The following is a 26,411-nucleotide window of genomic DNA, read 5'->3' on the forward strand; positions in this document are numbered from 1 at the left end:
AGGAAGGTGGTTTGCGGACTGGGTTTTCGTTCTTGTGGCCCATTGCTGGCCTGCAGCCCACAGGTTGAAAACCACTAATGTTGATCAACCTACAGGAATTATTACCTGGGAGGAAATTCTGAAGCTGTCCTATGAATTGACCTTTTGTTTCCTGGGGTATTTTATGGGAACAAGATGGCAACTGATAGGTTTTCCAATTAGGAATGATTTTGCTTTCTCTGTGTATACACGGATGAGCAAATACAGGAAGGTATTGCCTTGGGGAGTTCATTACATTGTGGGAGAGCCAAGGGGCTAAAATCTTAATGGTTCTCTAGCAATATTCTGGCTCCCAATTTCAGTTGATAAAATGCTCTATGTAGGAGGCGAGAACAGTGGAAACACATGGGAATTAATGTAAAAGACATATAAGACAGGCAATCATTGCAGGCTTTTAACTAATTGTGCCAAAAAAGTATAAAGAACACTAAGCAATAACAACATCTTTTTTTCCCTAGCAGTGAACATAGCTTTTGCTTTTGTGCTGTTAAATGTCTTGTGCGAGTTAGATGTTGAAATAATAATGTCACAAAGAGGAAAAACTTTACCTGATGAATTTCTGCCTATTTTAAGGTACCCAAGTGTAGTTTAAAGACTACCTTTTGTTCAGGAGCATTGAAATAGAACATTAGCTACATAGTTTTAAAAATACAGAGGAATGGAAAGGACATCTGTGCTTCTAAAGCTGCGTGAACAGAAGTTCAGTTGCTGCAACCTTCCCACATTATACAAAAAGGCTTCGTTTTGGCAAATATCTTTTATCTGTCACATCTGTTGCAAATTCCATTTCAGGTATCAAAAATGAGCTTTAACTTCTTGAACATATGTTCAACAATCCTTATTTCATTTTTGACCAAGTATAATTTCTGCACTGTCGTTTCCAGTTGTAAATTCCTAATATAAATCTTTTCCCCCCATTCTCTCTCTAGCAAATATATTTTCAATTTACCAGTATTACATTTATTAGGGCCCTTCCACACAGCCATATAACCCAGAATATCAAGGCAGAAAATCCCACAATATCTGAGTTATTTGAGGGCCTTTCCACACTTCCCTATATCCCATAATATAAAGACAGAAAACCCCACAATATCTGCTTTGAACTGTGTTATCTAAGTCCACACTCAGATAATGTGGGATTTCCTACCTTGATATTCTGGGCTGTAGAGCTGTGTGGAAGAGCCCTGAGTCCACATTTCCATATATGCCAGTTCAAAGCTGAAGATGTGGGATTTTATTTAGCTGTGTGGAAGGGGCCTCAGATAACCAAGTTCAAAGCAGATATTGTGGGATTTTCTGCCTTGATATTATCGGATATAGGGCCGTGTGGAAGGACCCTGAGTCCATTCTTCTATATATTCCAGTTCAAAGCAGAAATGTGGGATTTTATTCAGCTGTGTGGAAGGGGCTTCAGATAACCCAGATCAAAGCAGATATTGTGGGAATTTCTGCCTTGATATTATGGGATATAGGGCTGTGTGGAAGGACCCTGGGATAACCCAGTTCAAAGCAGATATTGTGGGATTTTCTGTCTTGATATTATGGAATATATGGCTGTGTGGAAGGGCCCTCAGTAATGCATTTTGGAATGGGATTTGTTTGCAGGATATTCAAAGCACATTTTTGTTTTTTTGTTTTTTTGTTTTGTTTTTTTTTTGTATATCAAAGTTTTATCTTAGCCATCCAGTGAGATGAATATTGCAGTAGAAGAAAAATAAGGCACACTGGGTTATCTAGATTTCAGTGTGCAGCAACCGCACATTGAGCATGGCTGTTTAATGTGTTTTTTTCTGACAGCCATTCCTCTGTATTTCCACAGCTCTTGCCCAGCACACAAAGTATTCTGACTGGAATCCAATGGGAGGGCTGAGTGGAACGTTTTGCGCTCAATGAGCAGGCATTTTGTTTCCTACAAAACGGACAGCAGCGATTTGCCTGGAGCATTGTGTGGCTATTTCGCTGAAAATGGGAGAGCAGAGCCCATTACTTTGGAACGTGTCTTCATGACATGACGGGGGAAAATGTTCACTGTCGTGGCCGTTTTAATTCCTAACTGAGAAGCAAATAAAAAGGGGGGGATGCTTTGCAATGGGTGCTGCTGCTGGTGGCGATAGACACGGAGCTGGCTGAATTTTCCTCTCAGCTGTAGCTCTGTTTTGTCCTTTTATCCGTACAGCTGCCTCTGTGGCCTTTTTCGAAACCTCACCAGAGGCATTTGGCCTGCCTTTTCCTGGCAGCGTTCAGAAATCAGGGGTTTGGCCTTCTTCCAGCATCCTCCTTGTAGTGGTTTTAAAAGAATGGCCTGTTTGAGAAATGGCTTCCAAGCAGGAAAAATCTCCAGTCCTCCCTTGCATCATTCTCTCTGTGTCTCTCACACACAAATATACATTTAGGGACAGGCCCGTACAGCAGGATGTATATGGGGCCGGACCTAGAACCCCGACGCCTTCCTTTCTCGTTTGAGTGATGCTGTGTTCCCAAGCGACAAGAACCTCCGCTGTGAGAAGGGGTTGCTAGGCAACCGTTTTCCTCCATGCGCCACGGCAACCACTCCGCCTTCCCAGGCATCGCTATGGCCCTGTTAACCAATTAATGCCTTTGGGTAATCAATTTAAGTGGTGCGTTGACCCATTTTAATCATACCGCCAGGACACACAAATGGAAGGGGGCATCCTTCGCCAGTCGTTACATAGCAGTTGCATCCAGACAACGATGCTAGTGGGACCCTAAACGTGGTCCTAGATCTGTCAATAGCAAGATAATGACTCTGAATCAGGCATGGGTAAACTTTGGCTCTCCAGGTGTTTTGGACTTCAACTCCCACCATTCCTAACAGCCTCAGGCCCCTTCCTTTCCCCTCTCAGCCGCTTAAGCGGCTGAGAGGGGAAAGGAAAGGGCCTGAGGCTGTTAGGAATGGTGGGAGTTGAAGTCCAAAACACCTGGAGGGCCAAAATTATTTATTTACTTATTTACAGTATTTGTATTCTTCCCTTTTCACCCCACAGGGGACTCAGGACGGATTACAATGCACATATACATGGCAAATATTCTATGCCAGGGGTCCCCAAACTACGGCCCGCAGGCCGCCCCCCCCCCCAAAGTCATTTATCTGGCCCGCGGGGTGTGGAGAAGGTTGAGACGCGGTGGGCGAAGGCTGGCTCTCTGGGCTCAGCCTGTGCTTCACCCCCGCCTCCCTGGCTCAGCTGCTGCTTCTCCTGCCTCCGGGATAAGGCCTGGCCTTATCCCGAAGGCAGGAGAAGGGGGGAGGCACCACCTCCCCAACTTTATATTTTACTAGTCGTCCCCTGCCACGCGTTGCAGTGGCCCACATGGGGGTTCTGTGTGGGAGGTTTGGCTCAATTCTATCGTTGGTGGGGTTCAGGATGCTCTTTGATTGTACTTGACCTATAAATCCCAGCAACTACAACTCCCAAGTGTTAAGATTCTATTTTCCCCAAACCCCACCAGTGTTCACATTTGGGCATATTGAATATTTGTGCCAAGTTTGATCACGATCCATCATTGTTTGAGTCCACAATGATCTCTGGATGTAGGTGAACTACAACTCCAAAACGAAAGGACACTGCCCACCAAACCCTTCCAGTATTTTCAGTTGGTCATGGGAGAAATGTGTGCCAAGTTTGGTTCAATTCCATTGTTGGTGGGATTCAGAATGGTCTTTGATTGTAGGTGAACGTTAAATCCCAGCAACTACAACTCCCAAATGACAAAATCAATTTTTTGAGTGAAGGACATACATTGGGTTGTTAGGTGTCTTGTGTCCAAAATTGGTGTCAATTTGTCCAGTGGTTTTTGAGTTCTGTTAATCCCACAAACGAACATTACATTTTTATTTATATAGAAGTGTGGGTTTTTGTTTTTTGGTTGTTGTTTTTGGGGGGGGGGGGGGTTGCACTGCAAATAATATATGTGCAGAGTGCATAGGAATTCATTCATGTTTTTTTTTTCAAATTATCATCCAGCCCTCCAATAGTTTGAGCATGCATCTATAGTTAACTTCTGGTGGAAGTTAGCCATAGTGTTACACTGGAGGATTTCTTCCCTTTCCACACAGCTGTATAAAATCCACATTGAACTGGATTATATGGCAGGGTGGACTCAGATAATTCAGTTCAAAGCAGATATTGTGGATTGTCTGCCTTGATATTCTGGGTTGTATGGCTGTGTGGAAGGGCCCTTAGATATTCCTAGAGTTAACAAGATCTGCAAATAATCATGACCCCAAGAGTGAAATCTGCAAAGAAGGAGTCCTTTTTTTTATTCTCCACGAGTACTTGAGTCTTCTGTTTGAAAGCAGTCTCAGGCCCTGTTTACACTGCCATATAATGCAGTTTCAGAATGCTGCATAGAACTGCATTATATGGCAGTGTAGACTCTTATAACCCAGTTCAATGCAATTAAACTGCATTATATGACAGTATATATGCAGTGATAAAGAACAGGAATCTGAGGGCCCTTCCACAATGCCTGCAAAAACATAAAAACAATTAAAACATTTAGCATAAGTAACAATCAATAAAATAATAAAACCAATAAAAGTATAGAACCTCAGCGTCTCATTACTAAAATCATCATCCAATCACATTGTCCAGTCATGCTGAAGATCAGAGTTTGTCTGCTACACTGCATTTGGGAAAGCTTGCTCAAAAAGCCAGCTTTTAACGTTCTTGTGAAATTTTAAGAGAGTGGGGGCAAATCTAATGTCCCTAGGGATGGCGTTCCACAGCTGAGGGGCCACCACTGAGAAGGCCCTGTCTCCTGTCCCCACCAACTGAATCTGTGAAGAAGGCAGGACCGAGAGCAGGACCTCCCCAGAAGATCTTAGGGTCCTAGATACTGTACTACCCTATATCCTAGGGTATGATCCCAGATTATCTGCTTTGAACTGATTTATATGAGTCTACACTCTCAGATAATCTGGGATAAGATCCTGGGCTATAGGGGCAGTGTAGAGCCAGGCTAAGGTTGCCACTGGGGGCCTTTCTACACAGCCCTATAACCCAGAATATCAAGGCAGAATAACCCACAATATCTGCTTTGAACAGCGTTATCTGAGTCCACACTGCATTATATTCCAGTTCCAAGCAGATAACGTGGGATTTCCTCCCTTGATGATTTGGGATATAGGGCTTTGTGGAAGGGCCTTAGGATAGAAACTGGAGAAGATTCTTGTATATTTAATGATGGTGTAAAACAGGGGATTCAACAGGTTTTGCTTGTCATGCAACAAGGTAACAGGTAATGGTTATAAGGCCCTATATCTCAGAATATCAAGGCAGAAAATCCCACAATATCAGCTTTGAACTGGGTTGTCTGAGTCCACACTCAGATAATGTGGGATTTTCTGCCTTGATATTCTGGGATATAGGGCTGTGTGAAATTCCCTCTTCTATCCAAGATACAGCAGCCAGCTCCAACTTTCATTTGGAGAACCCTAGCCCAGACTCAAGACCAGGGACCTATCATCCTTTTGACTTTTGTTTTCCTGAGACACACACACCTCAAACAAATTACAGTGGAAAACAACCTGTACAGCTATGGCATAGATTAGAAAAGGGCTGATGAATGTAGTAGACCATGGGCCAGTACTGGGCCAGAAATCACTGTTTGCCAGTCTGCATCAGCTTTCCAGGAATGAAAGAAGACTGTCACTAATGGGCACAAATATAGTATCAGTCCCTAGCACATTAAGGAAAATAAATTCCAATCTTCCATATGAGATAGTTTGAGAAGCAATAGATTAGAAACTCCATCTGCAGGGGAAAGACGGTTAGTTCACATTTTATAGTCACAATTATATTGGGATTGGAATGGTGCCCTTATGCCTCTGCATTGCTTGCTAGAACAGAATATATGCTGCCCCCATAGTATCAGCCTTGTTTGGGTTGGGGAAGACTAATAACACTACAGGGCTAATAGACAATGTGTGGGGATTTAGTTGAGAAAAACTGCAAGAGTTTCTCTTGCATGCACACACATACACAGAGGCCCCTTCTACACTACTATATTAAATCCAGATTATCTGCTTTGAATTGGATAATATGGCAGTGAACACTTGTATAATCCACTTCAAAGCAGACCCCTTCCACACCGCCATATAAAATCCAGATTATCTGCTTTGAACTAGATTATATAATGATAATAATAATAATGCTTTGGGTTGTTGTAGCTTTTTTCGGGCTATATGGCCATGTTCTAGAGGCATTCTCTCCTGGCGTTGTTGTAGGCCTCTAGAACATGGCCGTATAGCCCAAAAAAAACCTACAACAACCCAGTGATTTGGGCCATGAAAGCCTTCGACAATACATAATAATACTTTTTTTATATCCCATCACCATCTCCCCGAAGGGACTCAGGAAAGCTTACAAAGCACTCCAAGGTGCCCATATAACATACAACAGGTAAAAATGGTACAAAAGTATAAAACAAGTTACATAAAATTATAACAACAACCCCCATCAACACATGTAGCATATAATAATAATAATAATAATAATAATAATAATAATAATAACAACAACAACAACAACAACTTTATTTATACCCCGCTACCATCTCCCCAAGAGGACTCGGGGTGGCTAACATGAGACCAAGCCCAACAATTACAATAAAGCAAAATAAAATGCATACAACAAATAATAACCTCAAATAAAATGTGAACAAAACAAATAATGCAATAAGGTAAACACAGGATATGAAATAAAATAAATAAAATTGAGCACTGTGGGCTGGGCCAATTGCAAGGGATAAAATTATGAAAAACTTGTCTGAGATGGATGAATAGGGTAGTGTATCTGGTGGGAGATTCAGATGGGACAAGCGATGAAGTTTAATTTCACTAAAGGATGAGATAAAGTGCATCAAAGGACATTTTGCACTGAGCTGGTCATGGTATGGGGATTTGTTTATTCCTTAAAGGCACACCAGAACAGCCAGATTTTAAACCTCTTCCTAAAGGCTGCTAGAGTGGGTGCTTGCCTAATCTCTCTGGGTAGCGAGTTCCAAATAATATAATTTTAAAAGAATGGTAGATAAACTAATTATATCTATATATATAAATTTGTTAGGGGCATCCAACGAGGAAACAAAACTCAAAAACCCCCCAACGAAACTTAACCAAAATTCCCATGCCCATAACACAACCCACAAGGTACAAACATATCTACTCAAAATGAAAAACAACACAACAACACACTCACAAAACGGCAAAAGGATAAAACTCTAAAAAAAAAAAACAACGAAACTTAACCAAAATTCCCATGCTCATAACACAACCCACAAGGTACAAACATATTACTCAAAATGAAAAACAACACAACAACACACTCAAAACGGCAAAAAAAAACCTCAAAAAAACCCCAACGAAACTTAACCAAAATTCCCATGCCCATAACACAACCCACAAGGTACAAACGTATCTACTCAAAATGAAAAACAACACAACAACACACTCACAAAACGGCAAAACAACTGAGCATGCGCATTGGCGCCCAGCCGCAAGTTCCCTGGCGCGCGCACATGCCCTTCCAGCCAACGTTCCCTCTGCGGAAACCATGCCCACTCCAAGCCCCGCCGCGCCACTTCCCGCACACACACACACCCCTGCCGCACACACACACACAACCCCACACTCCATCACTCCCCCCGCCGCCGCACACACACACGCAACCCCACTCCCCCCGCCGCCGCACACACACACGCAACCCCACACTCCATCACTTCCCCCACTGCCGCACGCACACACGCAACCCCACGCTCCATCACTCCCCCCGCCGCCGCACGCACACACGCAACCCCACTCCCCCCGCCGCCGCACACACACACACAACCCCACGCTCCATCACTCCCCCCCGCCGCCGCACACACACAAGCAACCCCACGCTCCATCACTCCCCCCGCCGCTGCACACACACACACAACCCCACGCTCCATCACTCCCCCACCCCAATCTTACCTCCTTTTACTTCACGCCCCCTCCAAACCCCACCCCGCCCCTTCCCGCCCTGTCAAAATCTAGGAAAGACAGGAAGGAAGGAAAGAAGGAAGAAAGAGAAAGGGAGGTAAAGAAAAAGGGGGAAGGAAGGAAAGTTAGAGAAAGAAGGAAGAAGAAAAGGAAAGAAAAGGAAAGATGGAAGGAAAGGAAAGAGAGACAGCAGAAAAGAAAGAAAAAGGGGGAAGGAAGGAAAGAGATAGAGAGGAGAAGGAAAGATGGGAGGGAAGGAAAGAAGGAAGGAGGCAAAGAAGGAGAGAAAGAGGGAAGATTGGCCACAGCAACACGTGGCGGGTAAAGGTTGTTATTTCTATTATTATTATTATTATGCTATTGTTCCTATGAGACCCTGGAGGAATGGGAGAGGTGTCAGGTCCCAGAGGCAATACATTGCATTATTGTTATTGTTATGATGGTGGTAAAATAAAAGGAAATAAAAAGTGAAAGAAGGAAGCAAACAGGGAGGGAAGAAAGGGGGAGGGAATGAAGGAAAGAGAGAAGGATGAAACCAAGTAGTGAAAGAAAGAAAGAGGTAGAGAAGGAAGAAATGAGAGAAAGGGGGAGGAAAAGGGGGAAGGAATAGGTAGGGACCTCTCTTTCATAATAGTCCAGATATCTACCTCAACTTTGATAAGTTTTACTATAGGCCACAGCAACGCGTGGCAGGGCACAGCTAGTATATTATAAGGCAGTGAGGACCCATATAATCCAGTTCAAAGCAGATAATGTGGATCATCTGCTTTGATAATCTGGATTATATGTAGAAGGGGCTGCAGATAATGTGGATTATCTGCTTTGATAATCTGGATTATATGGCATTGCAGAAGGGGCATCTGTCATACTTTGCAGCACCATTGCCCAAATCATATTCTGTCTTCAATTAAAGCTGAAACACAAGGATATATATCCCTTATTATTTCAACCCTCTGAAAGTGTGGCCAAAGAGGGCTTTTATTAAGATGAAGGTTTTCTCCCCTACTTTTTGGCCCCTTTTACACTTCCATGTAAAATCCAGATTTGAGCTGGATTATATGGCAGTGTAGACGCATATAAACCAATTCATAGCAGATAATGAGGATTGTCTGCTTTGATAAATCTGGGTTCAATGGCAGGGTAGAATGGACCTTTGTCAGTGGCTAATCTAAGAAGAAATAAGTAAATATTTTGAAGCCTTTTCAGAATACAAAACCTGGCCTTCCTGTGATCATTTTGAGTGCAGGGTGGTATATACAGCCTGAGGCCGTTGTCAAATTCTGCAGTATTTTGTGACCCTTACTCTTCCCTTCAGAGAGCCACTGTAGTGTAGTGTAGTGGTTTGAGACCTGGACTAGGATCCTAGGAACTAGGGTTCGAATCAGTGCTCAGCCATAGAAACTGCCTGGGTATCCTTGGGCAAATCATAGCCTCAAAAGAAGGCAAAAGCAAACCCCCTCTGGTGAAATATAGCCAGGAAAACCCCATGATAGAGTCTCCATAAGTTAGAAACAACTTAAAGGCACACAAGAACTCTTCCCTTCATTCTGTTTCCTTTCATTTCCCTTAGGTTCCTGATTGGGAGGGAAAAGCCGGGAGAGCAGAGCGAGGTGGCGCAACTCATCCAGCAAACACTCGAACAAGAGCGATGGCAGCGGGAAATGATGGAACAGCGGTATACCCAGTACACAGAAGAAGATGAAGAAGTAAGTAGAATATTTATCTGGTTGCTTGCGAGGAAAAGAAGACACAGCTTGAGTTTTCTCCCAGGTGTTCTTTTTTGGCCGGCTGGTGATGAATACAGTATGGAGACTCAAAATGGAAGGAAAGAATTAGTGGGCGGATTTCCTAGACTGGATCTACACTGCCATATACTCAAGTTTCTGAAGCCAGATAATAATAATATCTGTTTTGAACTGGATTATGTGAGTCTACACTGCCTTATAATCCAGTCCAAATGAGATAATCTGGATTCAGAAACTGGATTATATGGCAGTATAGATGGGGCCCTAGATTTCAACAAGAACCTGCCACACAGACATACACACTCACAACCTTTTCTCACATTCCGGCCATGAAAGCCTTCTACATCACATTGAACATCTCTACAGGGAGAAACTGTTCCTAGGGCACTTCAACGCAGCCCTATATCCCAGAATATCAAATCAGAAAATCTCACAATCTCTGCCTTGAACTATTTTATCTGAGTCCACACTCAGATAATTGGGATTTTCTGCCTTGATATTCTGGGATATAGGGCTGTGTGGAAGGGCCCCTAGACACATGGAAATTTGAAGAACTAAGGACCAGGAAAGCACATCTACTGTGCTTTCAGATTTTCCTTCTACACTGCAGGGACACAGACACTACCTCACAATTTGTCGCAGCCAAAATCACTTTTAAAACACCATAGGCTTACTGTATTTACAACCATCTGGAACGCAATCTCTGACGAGAGGGAATTCACACCATCCACAAAGAACTTGCAAACACAGACAAGGAACTGTTGCACCTCCATATCAACACCAGCCAAAAGGTGAAGACCCAGGATTGGGATAAAATAGGCAACCTCACCTACAGAAAAACCTACAAGAGTTCTTTCTCCCACTCCGGACTTTCCACAGATATATAAACTCCACTTGCCTAGTTTCCAACAGACTTCACAACCTCTGAGGATGCCTGCTGTATATGTGGGTGAAATACTTCTGGAACGTGGCCGGACAGCCTGGAAAACTCACAGCAACCCATTTTCTCACACTGTTGAATTAAGTTCCTATTCCCTTTGTAAGGTGTATCACAAGGTTATGGAGCTGGAAGATACTATAAGGGTCATTCAGTCCAGTCCCCAACCATGCAGGAATAGCATTGCTGACAAATGACTGTCCAATGTCTATTTAAAAACTTCCAGAGAAGAAGACTCCAAGGCAGCATATTCCACTGCCGAAAGTTCTTCCTAATGTTTAGATTAAGTATTTTCAGTTGGTCTGTGCCTCATTCTTCGGAGCAACAGAAAACAAGATTTGATTCCTCTTTTATATAACATACTTTCAAATATTTAAACATGGCTGTCATGTCATCTCTTAACTTTCTCTTCTTCAGGCTAAACATACCCAGCTCCCTAAGCCGCTCCTTATAGGGTTTGGCTTCCAGACTTACTTCTGCTTTACTGTGCTGTCTCCTTTTAAATTGCATTGACACCGCTCCACATTTCCTCTTGAAAGCTATTTCTTCTCATGCCTTTTGCTGTTCATCATGCTTCTTGCCCCAACCTTTATGGGAGTTCAACTCCAAATAGCCAACTTTGTCTACGTTTCTCACATCATTCCTCTGACCTTCTGATACCTGTGACAGATTTGGAAAAGTATTTCCGATTCTTGTATGCATTCCCACATCCTTTGAGGCCATGCTTCAATTAGGTCACAACACAGGAGAAATGTACCGTTATGATTTCCATTACATGTTTTAATGCAGGAAGTAAATTGTTTCACTTGGTTTTAGATTTTATAAGTTGTCAGTCAGCATCCCCGAAATACAGCTCATGAATGTTCTCATTGTAAAGATGGGGAGAGAACAACTTTTTCAAGGGTTATTTCTGGCTCTGATAACATTAGATATCCTAAAGGCACCAAAATCCTGTCTGAACTTGGAAGCAAAGCAGGTCAGTTAATACTTGGAAGAGAGACCACTAATGCAGTGGTTCTCAACCTGTGGGTCCCCAGGTGTTTTGACCTACAACTCCCAGAAATCCCAGCCAGTTTACCAGCTGTTAGGATTTCTTGAAGTTGAAGGCCAAAACATCTGGGGACCCACAGGTTGAGAACCACTTCCTAATGTGCTGTGGACTATATTTTAGAAGAAGGAACTGCCAAAATCACCTCTGAATACTCATTGTCTAAGAAAACCCCATTGAATTCATGGGATTGCCATACTATGATAGGCAATTTGAAAGCATATATACACACACATAACTCATCACTTCCCTCAGTAGCTACAATGGCCATGCTGCCACTATAAGGGGAATAAAAAGAGAACTGGTGGATCAAGATTTTAAAATCCACAGATTTCGGCATATTTTTGCATTCAGTAGGACAACAAATGATTTTGGGACACCAACGAATGGAAGGTGAAATCAATATTCTTCTCAGCTGTCCTATTTTTGTCTGTCTTTCTTTCTTTTCCTTCCTTCCTTCCTTCCTTCCTTCCTTCCCTCCGTCCGTCCGTCCGTCCGTCCGTCCGTCAGTCAGTCAGATGGACAAAAGAAAGGAAGGAGCAAAGGAATGAATTACTTCACCCACTTTTCATTTGAGGGTGCATCTACACTGTAGAATTAATGGAGTCTGACATCACTTGAACTGCTATGGCTCAGTTCTGTGGAATCCTCTGATTTGTAGTTTGGTGAGGTGCTAGAGCTCTTTGGCAAAGAAGGCTGAATACCTTGTAAAGCTACCATTCTCATGAGTCCATAACATTAAGCTATAGCAGTTAAAAGTGGTGTCAAACTGCATTAATTCTACAGTGTAGATGCACCCTTAGTAAATCAGGTTAAAAAAATCCCATGTAACTCTCACTGTGTCTCTTACAATCACAGTATGCTCTCCATTCTGTAGAGCAAGGGTCCTGAAACTAAGGCCCGGGGCCCGGATACGGCCCTCCAAGGTCATTTATCCGACCCTCGCTCAGGGTCAACCTAAGTCTGAAACTACTTGAAAGCACACAACAACCACAACAACAACAACAACAACAATCCTGCCTCATCAGCCAAAAGCAAGCCCACACTTCCCATTGAAGTACTAATAAGTTTATATTTGTTAAATTGTTCTTCATTTTAATTATTGTATTGTTTTTAAGTGGTTTTTTTTTGCACTACAAATAAGATATGTGCAGCATGCATAGGAATTCATTCATCTTTTTCAAATTATAATCCGGCCCTCCAACAGTTTGAAGGACTGTGACCTGGCCCTCTGTTTAAAAAGTTTGAGGATCCCTGCTGTAGAGTATATAGCACAATGTGTGAATATAAAAATACTCAAATTAGATTTTTTTTTCTCTTTTGTGACTTGCAGACAGGTGAATATGCAACCGATGAAGATGAGGAGATGAGTCCCATGTTCCCCAGCAGCGAAATGGCAATTGAGGTTTTTGAGCTGGCTGAAAATGAAGATATGCTGTCTCCAGTAGAGATGGACCCTGAAAAGCTGGTGCATAAATTTAAGGAGGTAAATATAATCTGAGATCTAGTGTTGTGTAGTGATTTGAGTGTTAGACTGCTCCTTTAGAGACCAAGGTTGGAATCCTTGGTCAGCCATGGAAAACCACTGACAAACTTGGAAAGCTCATACACCCTTAGTCTCAGAAAACTCCATGATAGAGTATCTGGCCCAGCATCTTTTCCAAACAGATTATCCATGAGGAGTGTTGTCCTAAATAGAAATAAAAGTGTTCTGTCTCAAAATATATTCACATTGCTCTCTGACTGGTGGAAATAGCACTGGGACCTCTTTCTGTTTCTAAGCAAGCCGCAGAAAATGGTCAATACCATTTGTTCAGTACTATTAGTCACTTCTGGTATGAGAGAATTAGCCATCTGCAAGGAAGTTGCCCAGGGGATGCCCGGATGTTTTGCCATCCTGTGGAAGGCTTCTTTCATGTCCCTCCATGAGAAACTGGTGCAGACTCTCAAGTCGCTCCTGACATGGAAAAAAAAGTACTGTTCGTACAGCTGAGGAAATGAAAATCCTATTCTTAATTTTGAAGCAAACATACATGGAATAGTTCTATTTCTCAAGTTGTAGAAATGCATGATTAACAAATACCATATCCATGAAGCATACCTGGCCAGATCTGTGTCTAATGCATGTTAAAGGTCTCTTTCCTGAGAGAAAACCAGAAGTTTTTTCGATTTTGGAATCTTTGCAGATACATAATGAGATGGGTCTCAATACAGAATTCAAAATTAGTGTATAATGTACAGTCAGGAAGCAAAGGTGTCACTATCTCAGTCATTCATGTGGACAATTTCAGATTTCCAGATAAGGTATACTTTTTCTTTTTAGGGATACCTGAAAAGCTTAACGAGGCCTCATGCTTTTCACTCACCTCTACCTCAAGCCTCAGAAATCTTTCTATTGAGATCACAGAAGTTTCCCCCATTTTTCTGCCCCTTCTTTGCCTCAGGAACTTTAGCTACAATGCGTGAAAGAAGTATATCTTTTTAATATATGAACTTTTTTGGTTCAGGAGTGACTTGAGAAACTGCAAGTCACTTCTGGTGTGGGAAAATTGGCTGTCTGCAAGGATGTTGCCCAGGGAATACCTGGATGTTTTACCATCTTGTGGGAGACCTCTCTCATGTCCCTGCGTGAGAAGCTGGAGCTGACAGATAGGAGCTCATCCTGCTCCCCGGATTGGATCCGCCGACCTTTCAGTCAACAGTCCTGGCGGTACAAGGGTTTCACTTATTGTGCCACATATGAGCTGTGTGTATTTGATATCCCAAAGTGTGTCCATGGGGCCTGACACTTTTCCATCCCTCCTATTTTGAGGCATTTCTTTATGTGAAGATCAAGTGACAAATGTGGAACGTGTCATGGAAAGCAAATTTCCACATGGATGATGGCTGAGGGAAAGAGGAGAGGCTGCTGTTGTGAACATGAACGCGAGAGAGGCTGGCACCCATATTTCACATCCAGTGACATCTCACACTCACTGAGCCATGTTGCCTTGAGACTCAGACCTGCCACTTGGTCATCTGCTGAAAACAGTCTGCCAAGTTTCAAGACAGCAAATTACAGTTGTGAAGATAATCTCCTTTATTATATGCCAACTAATCTTAGTTTTTAATGTGGAAAAATATCTGCAAGCCCTGTATTGTATAAATTTTGTTTCCCAATGTCGATGTTTTTGTATCTTAGCAATATATAAGTATTTGCAAAGAAATGATGCCACCTTCCCTGCTAATCACAAAGTCTCAATGCATTGAACCTGTTGGCATTGGCTCCACTACAACGCTGTGCCCAGCAGCCAATTATTTACAGTATTTATATGTTTATTTACAGTATTTATATACTTCTTTTCTCACCCCAAGGAGGACTCAAAGCCAGGAGGCATCTTGCAATTGCATGTGACTGAGCAGGAGTGGTACAATGGGTTAAACCCTTGTGCCGGGGAAAGTGCATTGAGCTCCCTCTGGCAGTTCCAGCTCCCCATGCGAGGACATGAGAGAAGCCTCCCACAAGGATGGTAAAACATCCAGGCGGCCCCTGGGCAACATTCTTGCAGATGGCCAATTCTCTCACACCAGAAGCGACTTGGGAGTTTCTCAAGTAGCTCCTGACAAGGAAAAAAATGGGACTGAGCAAAATTGCTTCCTCTGTACTGAGCTGAATTGACATCCCTGGTCTCTGCTGGCCCCTAGTGGCAGACAAAAACCTTCCATTTTTAAGGGGACTGTCTTAAATATAGAACAAAGTCCTTGAGATAGCTGGGTTGTTCCTCTTATAGCTCAGCTCCACTGTGAAACTTGGCCTGTCGCTGTGCTCTACACACTTTCTACTAATACAGTCTTCTCATGTCTGCCAGGAGAACGCACCGTTCGCTTTGTTGGCTCACTCCAGGTGGCTTCATATATAATTCCTGGAATATTAGACACTCAATGCGTACCTAATTCTCCTCTGAAACACATGAGGTGGCTAGCCATTCTTTTGATCCAGAATAGAAATGTGCTGTGAGGACTTGACTCTTCAGCATGAGCTTCTGCAATCCATAAGTGGAGAATTAAAAAAGGAGAGGGAGACAGAGAGATGTACACATGACCAGCTGGAAAGCACTGAATATTTAATTATATCACTTCCTCGGCTGTAATGTGTGAAGCGGCCTCTATTTGACCCTGGAATCTGTGTCAACAAGCTTTCATTGAAGAAGCCAGAATCAAGCCAATTCAGTGCTGGTTTGCTGACACTCTATCCTGAATTTGAAGGAGGAAGAAGTGGAGAAAGGTTAAGTAGAAATCTACCAGGAGGGTGTTAAGAAGACAGGTCCAGGGTGAGAGATCTTGCTTGAAGGATGGAGGAGCTCTTCCATCCCAAAGACTAATATCAAGTTTAAGACCATTTCTCAAGAACCCTGTTCGAATAAAGGAAGAAGTTTTTTAAATTGATAAACCACCAAGCAGTGGTTTAAATGGAGAAGGGATATGGTCATTTGCAGAAACTCAGAGTTCCAAACCCTTCTCTGGCTCCAAACCCTTTCTTCCACCCCACAGCCAACAGCAACAAGCAGGAGCAACAACAATGGTCCAACCTCCCCTCTCCCTTCCCTGGCTGCCAATGAGCCTTCCAGCCATGTGATTGGGTTTATATACAGCAATGGATGCCAGAGACTGCAAACCCCTCTCCTCCCCAAAACGTAACCTCTGATTGGCTAAGAGGCAAGCAGCTTAGGCTTCGCATCCCAGCAGGCTTGTTTGTCGTTTCTGACTCTTCATGACTTCATGGACCAGTCCACGCCAGAACTCCCTGTCGGTCGTCACCACCCCCAGCTCCTTCAAGGTCAATCCAGTCACTTCAAGGATACCATCCATCCATTTTGCCCTTGGTCGGCCCCTCTTCCTTTTTCCTTCCATTTTCCCCAGCATAATTATCTTCTCCAAGCTTTCATTTCTTCTCATGATGTGGCCAAAGGACTTCATCTTGGCCTCTACCATTCTTCCCTCCAATGAGCAGTCAGGCTTTATTTCTTGAAGTATGGACTGGTTGGATCTTCTTGCTGTCCAAGGCACTCTCAGCACCACAGTTCAAAAGCATCTACCTTCCTTCACTCAGCAGGCTGAGTTGCATTAAAAATGCTTCATCATAGACATGAGAGAAGCCTCCCCGCAGGATTGCAAGACATCCGGGAGTCCCCTGGGCAACATCTTTGTAGACGGCAGATTCTCTAACTCCAGAAGCTACTTGCAGCAACACAAATCAATAAATAGTTTTCTAAGATCTACAGAGACACTCGCTGGAACACCTCAGCAAGAGAGAGTCCAAAAGTGGCAGGCTCAAACCCAGAATCTCAATCAGTGGCTGATACCAAATGAGAGACTCCCTCCTGGGCACAAAGAAAACTGGGCGACTTGGAAGGCGCTGAACAGCCTGCACTTGGGCACCACAAAATGCAGAGCCAACCTTAAGAAATGGGGCTACAAAGTAGAATCCACGACATGCGAGTGTGGAGAAGAGCAAACCCCAGACCACCTACTGCAATACTACCTGAGCCCTGCCACATGCACAATGCAGGACCTTCTTGCAGCAACACCAGAGGCATTCCAAGTGGCCAGCTACTGGTCAAAGGACATTTAATAAAATACCAAGTCTGCAAACTTTGTGTTTTGTTTGTTTTAATGCAATACAACTATTTTGGTTTGCTCCTGACATGATAAATAAATAAGTCATACTTCTGATTCACTTTCACATCCCTGAAATCAGGTTCGCAAGGCGAATTGAAACTATAGGGGACTACAGCCTCACGGAAACGTGGCGGAAGTCCCTTCGGAAGGCAAAAACATCCGATTTTTTCCTAATTATGCCACATCCGATTGTACATATCCAACCCTATGGAACATGTAGAGACCTGAAGCTGGATTTTTGTCTTATCTTTATTTTTCTATCTGCATCCTGTTACTCCTATTTTTTCTTCCATAGTTCCCACCTCATGAATACTATGGTGTTTGTTGGGAAATCTGAGCTGCTAGGCTCAAAAATAACCCTCAGTTGGAGTGGTTCCACTATAAATATAGAATAGTACCAGAAGTAAACATCATAAGCAGCAGAAACTTACATGTGATGAGCTGGGATAAGCTTCTATTTCTTAGGATGGCACAGGACTGCAGAATCAGAACTTGAGGCTCAAAAATATTTACTGAAGTAAAAGGAATACATTCTAGATAGGAAAGGACTTGGAGCTAACTAGCTTACTAAGTCTCATCTTCAAATGGAGGCAAAAGGGTAAAAAGTAAAAAAAAAATCCATGCAGCTACATTTTGCCCAAAGAGAGAGGCAAAAATGTGCATCCTCATTGGAAGGAAGAAAAACCAGAAGAGAGAATGGTGGTGAAAAGGCCACATGGCCAGGCCAGGGCAATAAAAATATCTTTCTGAAAAAGGAAGTTCCCTCACAGAGATTCCATTGCTACCTCTTCAAAGGGGGAGGAGACAGTGGAAAGGAGGAGGAGAAAAAACAAAGCCATTTTTGGTAAACATGCATAGGAATGTGGGGGAAGAATCCCTCAGTCTAATCCTATCTCAGTCTAGCTATCTCTAGTCTAGTTGGGAGCCCTGGTGGCACAGTGGGTTAAACCACTGAGCTGCTAAACTTGCTAACCGAAGTTTGAATCTGGGGAATGGTGTGAGCTCCTGCTGTTAGCTCCAGCTTCTGCCAACCAAGCAGTTTGAAAACATGCAAATGTGAGTAGATGAATAGGCACCGCTCCAGCGGGAAGGTAACAGCCCTCCATGCAGTCATGCTGGCCACATGACCTTGGAGGTATCTATGGACAACGCTGGCTCTTTGGCTTAGAAATGGAGATTAGCACCAACCCACAGAGTCAGACACAACTGGACTTAATGTCAGGGGAAAACCTTTACCTTTACCTAGTCTAGCTACTCACTGAGGACTGGGAACTTGATTCCACAAGATACTTGTGCAGTCCAGGGATGAAACCCAACAGTGTTAGCAAGGAGTGCATGGACATCAACTTTACATTTTCATGCAAGCTTTATAGTTGACAGGAAATCAAGATGCATGTTTATGTGTGTACATACGTACATGCATATACATATACAAAAACATGCCTTGCCTCTGAGGTTTTCTTCTCTGACTGATGGCAGATGATATTTAAAGCAAAGCAAAACAAGTGATACCTGCAAACCCTATGCCTACCCACAAACACCAGTTTTTAATGTGTTCTTTCAACCCAGCCATCGTCAAAGGAAATTAAGCCTCTTCCAAGAGATCTGGCTCAACCTTTGACCAAGACAGACACAGACATACTGCATTAGGGGGTCTGTGCTCTCATCCAAATAAGGGGAGGGTCTAAAACTCTCTTTTCTTCCCTTTGCCAGCTCCAAATCAAGCATGCTGTGACCGAGGCTGAAATACAGCAGCTGAAAAGAAAGGTAAGCATGAAGACTGTCCTGGAGCAATGAAGCATTGTTTTTGGCAGCCTTGAAAAGTCCCCTTCCTTCCCTTGAAGACTTGCCAAAATCCATGCTTGAGCACATTTTCCGGAAATACTGTGTGAGCTTCTCCTTTAGGCTGGCTTTGAACAGCTATTTTTAATTAGTTTTGGTGTCCACTGGGCAAGCAGTTCAGGCCTGATTTAGGTTCAACCCTGCTGTAGTTCAATATGATCTTAGGCTGGCTGAAAATTGAGAAATTTCATATAAGCCATCTTGGGCTTTTTCAGGGTGAAATGCAATAAAGTTCATGTACATTCCATAAAATTCATTAGTGAATTTACTTTACCCCTGTTCTCCTCAGTATCCTCTGATAGTCTTGGAAAAGTAGCTTTTTTGGACAGTTCTGGAATGCAACAGTTGGTAAGGTTAGTTTGCATGCTGGCTTCAGGATTTCTGGCACTGCAAAAAATAATTTCTCCAAACTTCAGTCCTTAGCTTCTCGGTGCTATTTGGGATACAAAATATTGGAAGCCAACAAAAGTATCTGGAATGATTCACCAAATCTTCGTGTGATATTAACTACAAGTTGTTCACTTGTATCTTTTGTTGGTACATCAGTTGTGTCCACTTGCTATGCACAAGCTGATACAGCACTATGAGGACTATAACCTCATCCTAAACTTTAATATTTCCATATTCCTCGTGAAAATGGGGAAATCGCAACCAGAAAAACCCACACTTTTTTAACCTGAGAGAACTTCTCTCTAGGAATCTCTAGTTTTTCAATCACTTTCTACGGGAAGTCTCATACTAGCAGTGGTTCTCAACTTGGGGTCCTCAGATGTTTTTGGCCTACAACTCCCAGAAATCCCAGCCAGTTTACCAGCTGTTAGGATTTCTGGTAGTTGAAGGCCAAAAACATCTGGGGACCCCAGGTTGAGAACCACTGTATTAGAGGGTTTCTAGGAAGATCATAATAATAAAAACCAGAAATAATACAAGCCAACAAAATCAAACTTTTTGTAATCATCAGAAATGAGAATAGCACAGTTTAAATCAAATTTTTATGCTGATTTTAAGTATGTCTTGCTTTTTTAATTTGAGGAATAGTACATTATAGCAGAATACTGTAAAGTCTGCACATTTCACATCGTATTTGTAAAACGCAAGCCAACAAGTATTTTTCATTAGATATAATTATAGGTCATTATAGAGGTTTTTTTGCGCTGATTTCAGATCTGTGTTTATTTTTTCTTTATCACGTGTAGTTTTTGCTATGGGGCTAATGGAATAATTAATGCATTTATGCAGTGTTATCAATTAGATTCTGTTGATATCATTGCCTAAATTAATTAATTATTCTATTAACTTGCTCCTTTTTTATCTCATTAGAGTTTTTAACATTTTATCCTGTACATGTGGCCCGCCCACGGTTACTGCGACTGTGTTTTTTTATTGTAATGTTATTTTGTTTTATAGATAGATAGATAGATAGATAGATGTAATTTTGATGATGTTGCTTGTTGTCTATATTTTGGTTTTATTTTGATGTAATATGTTGTTCGGGCTTGGCCCCACGTAAGCCGCTCTGAGCCCCCATCGGGGAGATGGTGGCGGGGTATTATTAATAATAATTATTATTATTATTATTATTATTAGCCTCACCGCAAAAACTGCATGTGAGAAAGAAAAAAAATAAACACAGATCTGAATTCAGTAAAAAAAACTCTTTAAGAATGAAACTAAAATTACATCTGATGAAAAATATTTGTTGGCTTGTGTAATTAAATCCACAAAACTTAAATCCACAAACTGTTAGTTAATAAGTAATTACATAAATAACACTTCTCTCCCCTGCTCTCCCCTGTTCTCAGCTGCAGTCCATTGAACAAGAGAAAGCCCGTTGGCGTCTTGAGAAAGCCCAACTAGAACAGAGTGTAGAAGAGAACAAGGAACGGATGGAAAAGCTGGAAGGTTACTGGATGGAGGCCCAGAACTTGTGCCAGGCTGTGGATGAACACTTGAAAGAGACCCAGGCCCAATACCAGACGCTAGAGCGGAAGTACAGCAAAGCCAAACGACTCATCAAAGAATATCAGCAGAAGTAAGAGCTCACTCTCCAAGGCCACTTCATATTTCTAGATCTCCATTCATCAAACTCCTGTTCTTTCATAAGGAGGGTTTAGCAGCCCTTGCTGCATAGCAGGCTGTCAGATTAGCAGATAATATTTTATAGAAGTCTGTGTACATTGAACAGGCCAGCAGTTGGCAAAGTGGGAAGAGTGGGAAACCTGGCTCAATAGCAGTACGCGTGAAAAAGATATTGGAGTCCTTGTGGAGAACAAGTTATACATGAGACAACAATGGGATGTGGCAGCTAAAAAAGTTAATGGGATTTTGGCCTGCATAAATATAAGTATAGTGTCTAGATTCAGGGAAGTCATGCTACCCCTCTATTCTGCCTTGGTCAGACCACACCTGGAATCACACTGTGTCCAATTCTGGGCACTGCAACTAAAGGGAGATGTTGACAAGCTGGAATGTGTCCAGAGGAAGGTGACTAAAATGATCAAGGGTCTGGAGAACAAGCCCTATGAGGAGCGGCTTAAAGAGCTGTACTATGATTTCAAACCTGCAATATTTAAACACTGTTTTAGTAATTGTAAAGCATTAATGAATTGTTTTAATTGCTTTTATCATGTATTACTGTTGTTGGCATTAAATGAATGCCTGTTGTGAAGCCGCCCTGAGTCCCCCTCCAGGGGTGAGAAGGACGGGATACAAATATGTGAAATAAAATAAATAAATAATAAAATGTTTAACCTGCAGAAGAGAAGGCTGAAAGGAGACATGATGGCCATGTATAAATAGGTGAGAGGAAGTCATGAGGAGGAGGGAGCAAGCTTGTTTTCTGCTCCCCTGGAGACTAGGACACAGAACAGTGGCTTCATATTACAGGAAAGGAGATTCCACCTGAACATTAGGAAGAATTTCCTAACTGTCAGAGCTGTTCAGCAGTGGAACTCCCTGCCCCACTATGTGGTGGAGGCTATTCCTTTGGAGGCTTTTAAACAGGGGCTTGGTGGCCATCTGTCAGGGGTGCTTTGAATGCGATTTTCCTGCTTCTTGGCAGGGCGTTGGACTGGAAGGCCCACAGGGTCTCTTCCAACTCTATGATTCTATGACTCAGGCATCACAGTCATTGTTCCAGTTTATTGAAATAACTGACTGGAGAGTAAAATATGTGATCGGGAGACTCTAAGGCAGGGGTCCTCAAATGTTTTAAACAGAGAGCCAGGTCACAGTCCCTCAAACTGTTAGAGGGCCGGATTATAATTTGAAAAAAACTTGAATGAATTCCTATGCACAATGCACATATCTTATTGGTAGTGCAAAAAACACTTAAAACAATACAATAATTAAAATGAAGATCAATTTTAACAAACATAAACTTATTAATATTTCAATGGGAAGTGTGGGCCTGCTTTTGGCTGATGAGATAGGATGGTTGTTGTTGTTGTTGTGTACTTTCAAGTCATTTCAAACTTAGGTTGACCCTGAGTGAGGGCCAGGTAAATGACCTTGGTGAGCCGTATCCGGGCCTTAGTTTGGGGATCCAAAAATGTGATCCAAAAATGTAAATTCTGCCTCATCTTTCTTCATTTCTACTCAATGACTGACTTCTATACTTCTTACTCTAATTCTTCCTTTTTGCTCTTCCTTATTCTTTCAGGGAGATTGAGTTCCTCAAGAAGGAGACGGCTCAGCGTCGCATCCAAGAGGAGTCTGAGATGGCCCACAAAGAAGAAGTTGACAAATTGCAAGAGAAGGTGGGCATCAAGGACAGCGCTGGGGGCTTGCCTTGAGCCCCAAATAAGGAAGGAAGGAAGGCAGGAAAGAAAGAATGAAAGAAAGAATGAGAAAATGAAAGAAGGAAAAAGAAAGGGCCTGTTCTTACTGGGGAGGCCATGGTTCAGCTCAGGGACACATATGGAAACTGTGCTCTTGGAAGCATCTAGTTGTCTCACACTTGTCAGAGGACAAGAAATGGAGGAAGGGAGGGACACATCAACCTTTCAGAACTTTAGATATCAATGGCTGGGTTTTGTAAAAGCTCGTGTCAAACACTGGACCATTTTTGGGCAGTAAATCCTGCTGCGTATGAGGGCAGAGGGAAAAAAACTTGAATCCTTCTGAATCCCAGATTCAATTGCATCTCACATGTAAAAGGACCCCATCTACATTGCCATATCAAAAGGGATCCTGCATTTAGATACTGCTGGTCCTTTAACTGAGTGCTGTTGAATCCTCCAGCAGGCCAAAGTGGATTTTTATGCCTTTTTTTAAAGCCTATGCTATACCTTCCTCATATCCTGTCGGTAAGAAGTATAGTAGATTCCACATCTCCTCAAACCAAATCCTATAGTAAGCTGTTTAGGCTTCAGTAGTGCTTTCTAGGCTTATGAACATTTTATTGAATTTTTGTCTCTTCATCACAAACATCACACACATGAGATTCTGTACTAGGCACCAGCTTTTGTTTGACCTTCCAAAAGATCTCATTGTCAAGTGTATTTACCTATTTTGGCTGGGCCATGGTGGATTCCTGCGATATCTGGATCCTACATCAGGCAATGGATCATGTCAGATTTGTTATGCTTGTCTGTGTTCAATGTTTGTGTTTGTGTGTTTGTGTGAATGCACCTGGGTTTCTCTGCTGGGAATATCTAATCTCCAAACAGTGTAGAAAGAGAAAATCCCTCTCTGTGAGCATATAGGATGCTCTCATACTTGGTTTTTTACTATAGTTCCCTCTGCTGGGCATTATTGACAATGCAAGACTTACTTACGTACTTAGGCAATCTCTCCTTGTCCGAGTAGGATTGTCTTCCAAATTCAGTGTACTGGTGATGAGTACATAGGTGACTGTGGAGTCCTATTCTTGACCTGCATGATCTCCCGCAGTGAGGTCATTGATTTCCAGGTGGAAAGTGGTCCCAGTCGGGGTTGACTTGACACGCCTTCCTCTTGGCACATTTCTTTTGCCCTCCATTCGTGCCGCTTCAGCACTGCTGGTCACAGCTGACCTCCAGCTGGAGCGCTCAAGGGCCAGGGCTTCCCAGTTCTCAGTGTCTATGCCAGAGTTTTTAAGGCTGTAAAACTCTAAGTAAGGAGAGGTCTTTTCTCAGCACCCTAAAACATGAACCACTGTCCTTAACAGATTTAGGAAATTAACTAAGGCCCCTTCCACACAGCTGAATAAAATCCCACACTTTCTAATTTGAATGGAATATATCATCATCATATTTAATTACTTATTAATCGCCCTCCATCCAAGATGCTCTAGGCGATTTACAAGCTAAAATTGTAAAGGAAAAAAATACATACATACAGATATTGAATAATGACATAGATCAAAAGCTCTAGTAAAAAACCAGGTCTTAAGTGCTAGGGTAAAAGGCCCTAACTCACGCATGGCTCTCATATAGGACAGCAAGGAATTCCATAAGGCAGGGGCAGAAATAGAAAATATAAAGTAAGTTGCGTTGGAATGGTCGTTGTGACCTCCGATGCTGGGAGAAGGAGAGACGGTCCCTAAGTTAAGATGGACCCTGGCCGTAAAGAATTTTAAAGGTCAGAACTAGCATCTTATATAGACCACGGTAATCAGTTGGAAGCCAATGCAAATGCCGCAGCACTGGTGTTATATGGCAGTGTGGACTCAGATAACCCAGTTCAAAGTAGATATTTTGGGATTTTCTGCCTTTATATTCTGGGTTATATGGCTGTGTGGAAGGGCCCTATGTTTGAACTTCCCAATTTTACAAAAACCCATCTTAAGGCTACATTCTCGTGATGTCTTTGAAGACAAATCAAGCTCTTTTTTTTCCTCCTTAACAATATAATGCTTTGAATGGTTCAACTGTTTCCTGACATCCAAAGAACTTGTACTTTCACTTTGATCCAACCAAGAGAGTGACAGCTTCAACTATGATTTGCTTTCTCTAGACATGTGTGTTCACTCTCATTTTCTAGTCATCATCACACCACCCCCAATGATTTTTCCTTTATCTGTGTCTCATACAGGCTCCAGGTTAATATTTCCACCTTGCCCCATTTAGGCCTGGTAATTGCTTGTATATACTATTTATAATTGCTTGTATATACTATTTATAATTGCTTGTATATACTAATCCCCTGGTCGGACAGCGGGTTAAACCACTGAGCTGCTGAACTTGCTGACTGAAAGGTCGGTGGTTCGAATCTGGGTAGCAAGGTGAGCTCCCACTGTGAACCACAGGTTCTGCCAACCTAGGAGTTAGAAAACATGCAAATGTGAGTAGATCAATAGATACCGCTTCGACTGCGTCCCATGCAGTCATGGTGGCCACATGATCTAGGAGGCATCTACGGACAACACTGACTCTTTGATTTAGAAATTGAGATGAGCACTACCCCCCAGAGTCGGACACAGGTAGACTTAATGTCAAGGGGAAACCTTTACTTTCTGTTCCTTCATTCAGAAGTTGGAGAAAATGACAGTGAAGTCTTTCAGTTTTACAAATATATACTAGAAAAACTATTTCCAATGGAATTGGTCTGTGGGTTATTAATTCTATATCTCCCAAGTTCTAACATGAATTTTTTTGGATTTCCAAATGTTCTGGGACTGAATGTCCTATGAGTTCCAAATAATAGGGCAAATCATTAAGTTAGTGTAGACACCATCTGATAATAATAATAATAATAATAATAATAATAATAATAATCTTTATTTAATACCCCTCCACCATTTCCCCAATGGGGACTCGGGGCGGCTTACATGAGGCCAAGCCCAACAGCATACTACAATAAAGTAAAACCAAAACACAGTAAAATACATACACATATGAGTACAAAGACGATAAAGCAAAATCATACACAGTAAAATTAACATAACATAACAATGAGCGGGTCGCATGTGCAAGATAAAAACTAAGATACTAAAAATACTAAAATCAGGATGGGATAGGGATGGAGCAGATTGTTTGTGGGGGAGAAACTCGCAATGGAATGGGGTCATAAATATACTGCCATACAATGGGGTTTCATGATATAGTTTAACTGCATTGTCAGTTTCATAATCCAGTTAAACTGGACTATGAAACTGAATTACATAGCAGTGTAGATGGGGCTGTAGTCTATCAACTTCCAAATAGTTACACATTTTAACCCTGTTGTAACAGTAGG

At 42.3% G+C, this 26,411-nt stretch overlaps 1 protein-coding gene across 1 annotated transcript in view; it reads left to right on the forward strand.

Annotated features, from left to right (window-relative positions):
• PPP1R9B (protein phosphatase 1 regulatory subunit 9B) overlaps nt 1-26,411 on the forward strand; it is a 166,191-nt gene that overhangs the window by 81,093 nt on the left and 58,687 nt on the right. The window contains exons 5-9 of the mRNA XM_067470542.1: nt 9,594-9,729; nt 13,087-13,239; nt 19,125-19,178; nt 21,056-21,285; nt 22,915-23,011. Coding sequence (XP_067326643.1) covers nt 9,594-9,729; nt 13,087-13,239; nt 19,125-19,178; nt 21,056-21,285; nt 22,915-23,011 — 670 coding nt within the window. The remainder of the gene's footprint in view (nt 1-9,593; nt 9,730-13,086; nt 13,240-19,124; nt 19,179-21,055; nt 21,286-22,914; nt 23,012-26,411) is intronic.

This window comes from Anolis sagrei, chromosome 6, assembly GCF_037176765.1.
Source record: "Anolis sagrei isolate rAnoSag1 chromosome 6, rAnoSag1.mat, whole genome shotgun sequence".
NCBI lineage: Eukaryota > Metazoa > Chordata > Lepidosauria > Squamata > Dactyloidae > Anolis > Anolis sagrei.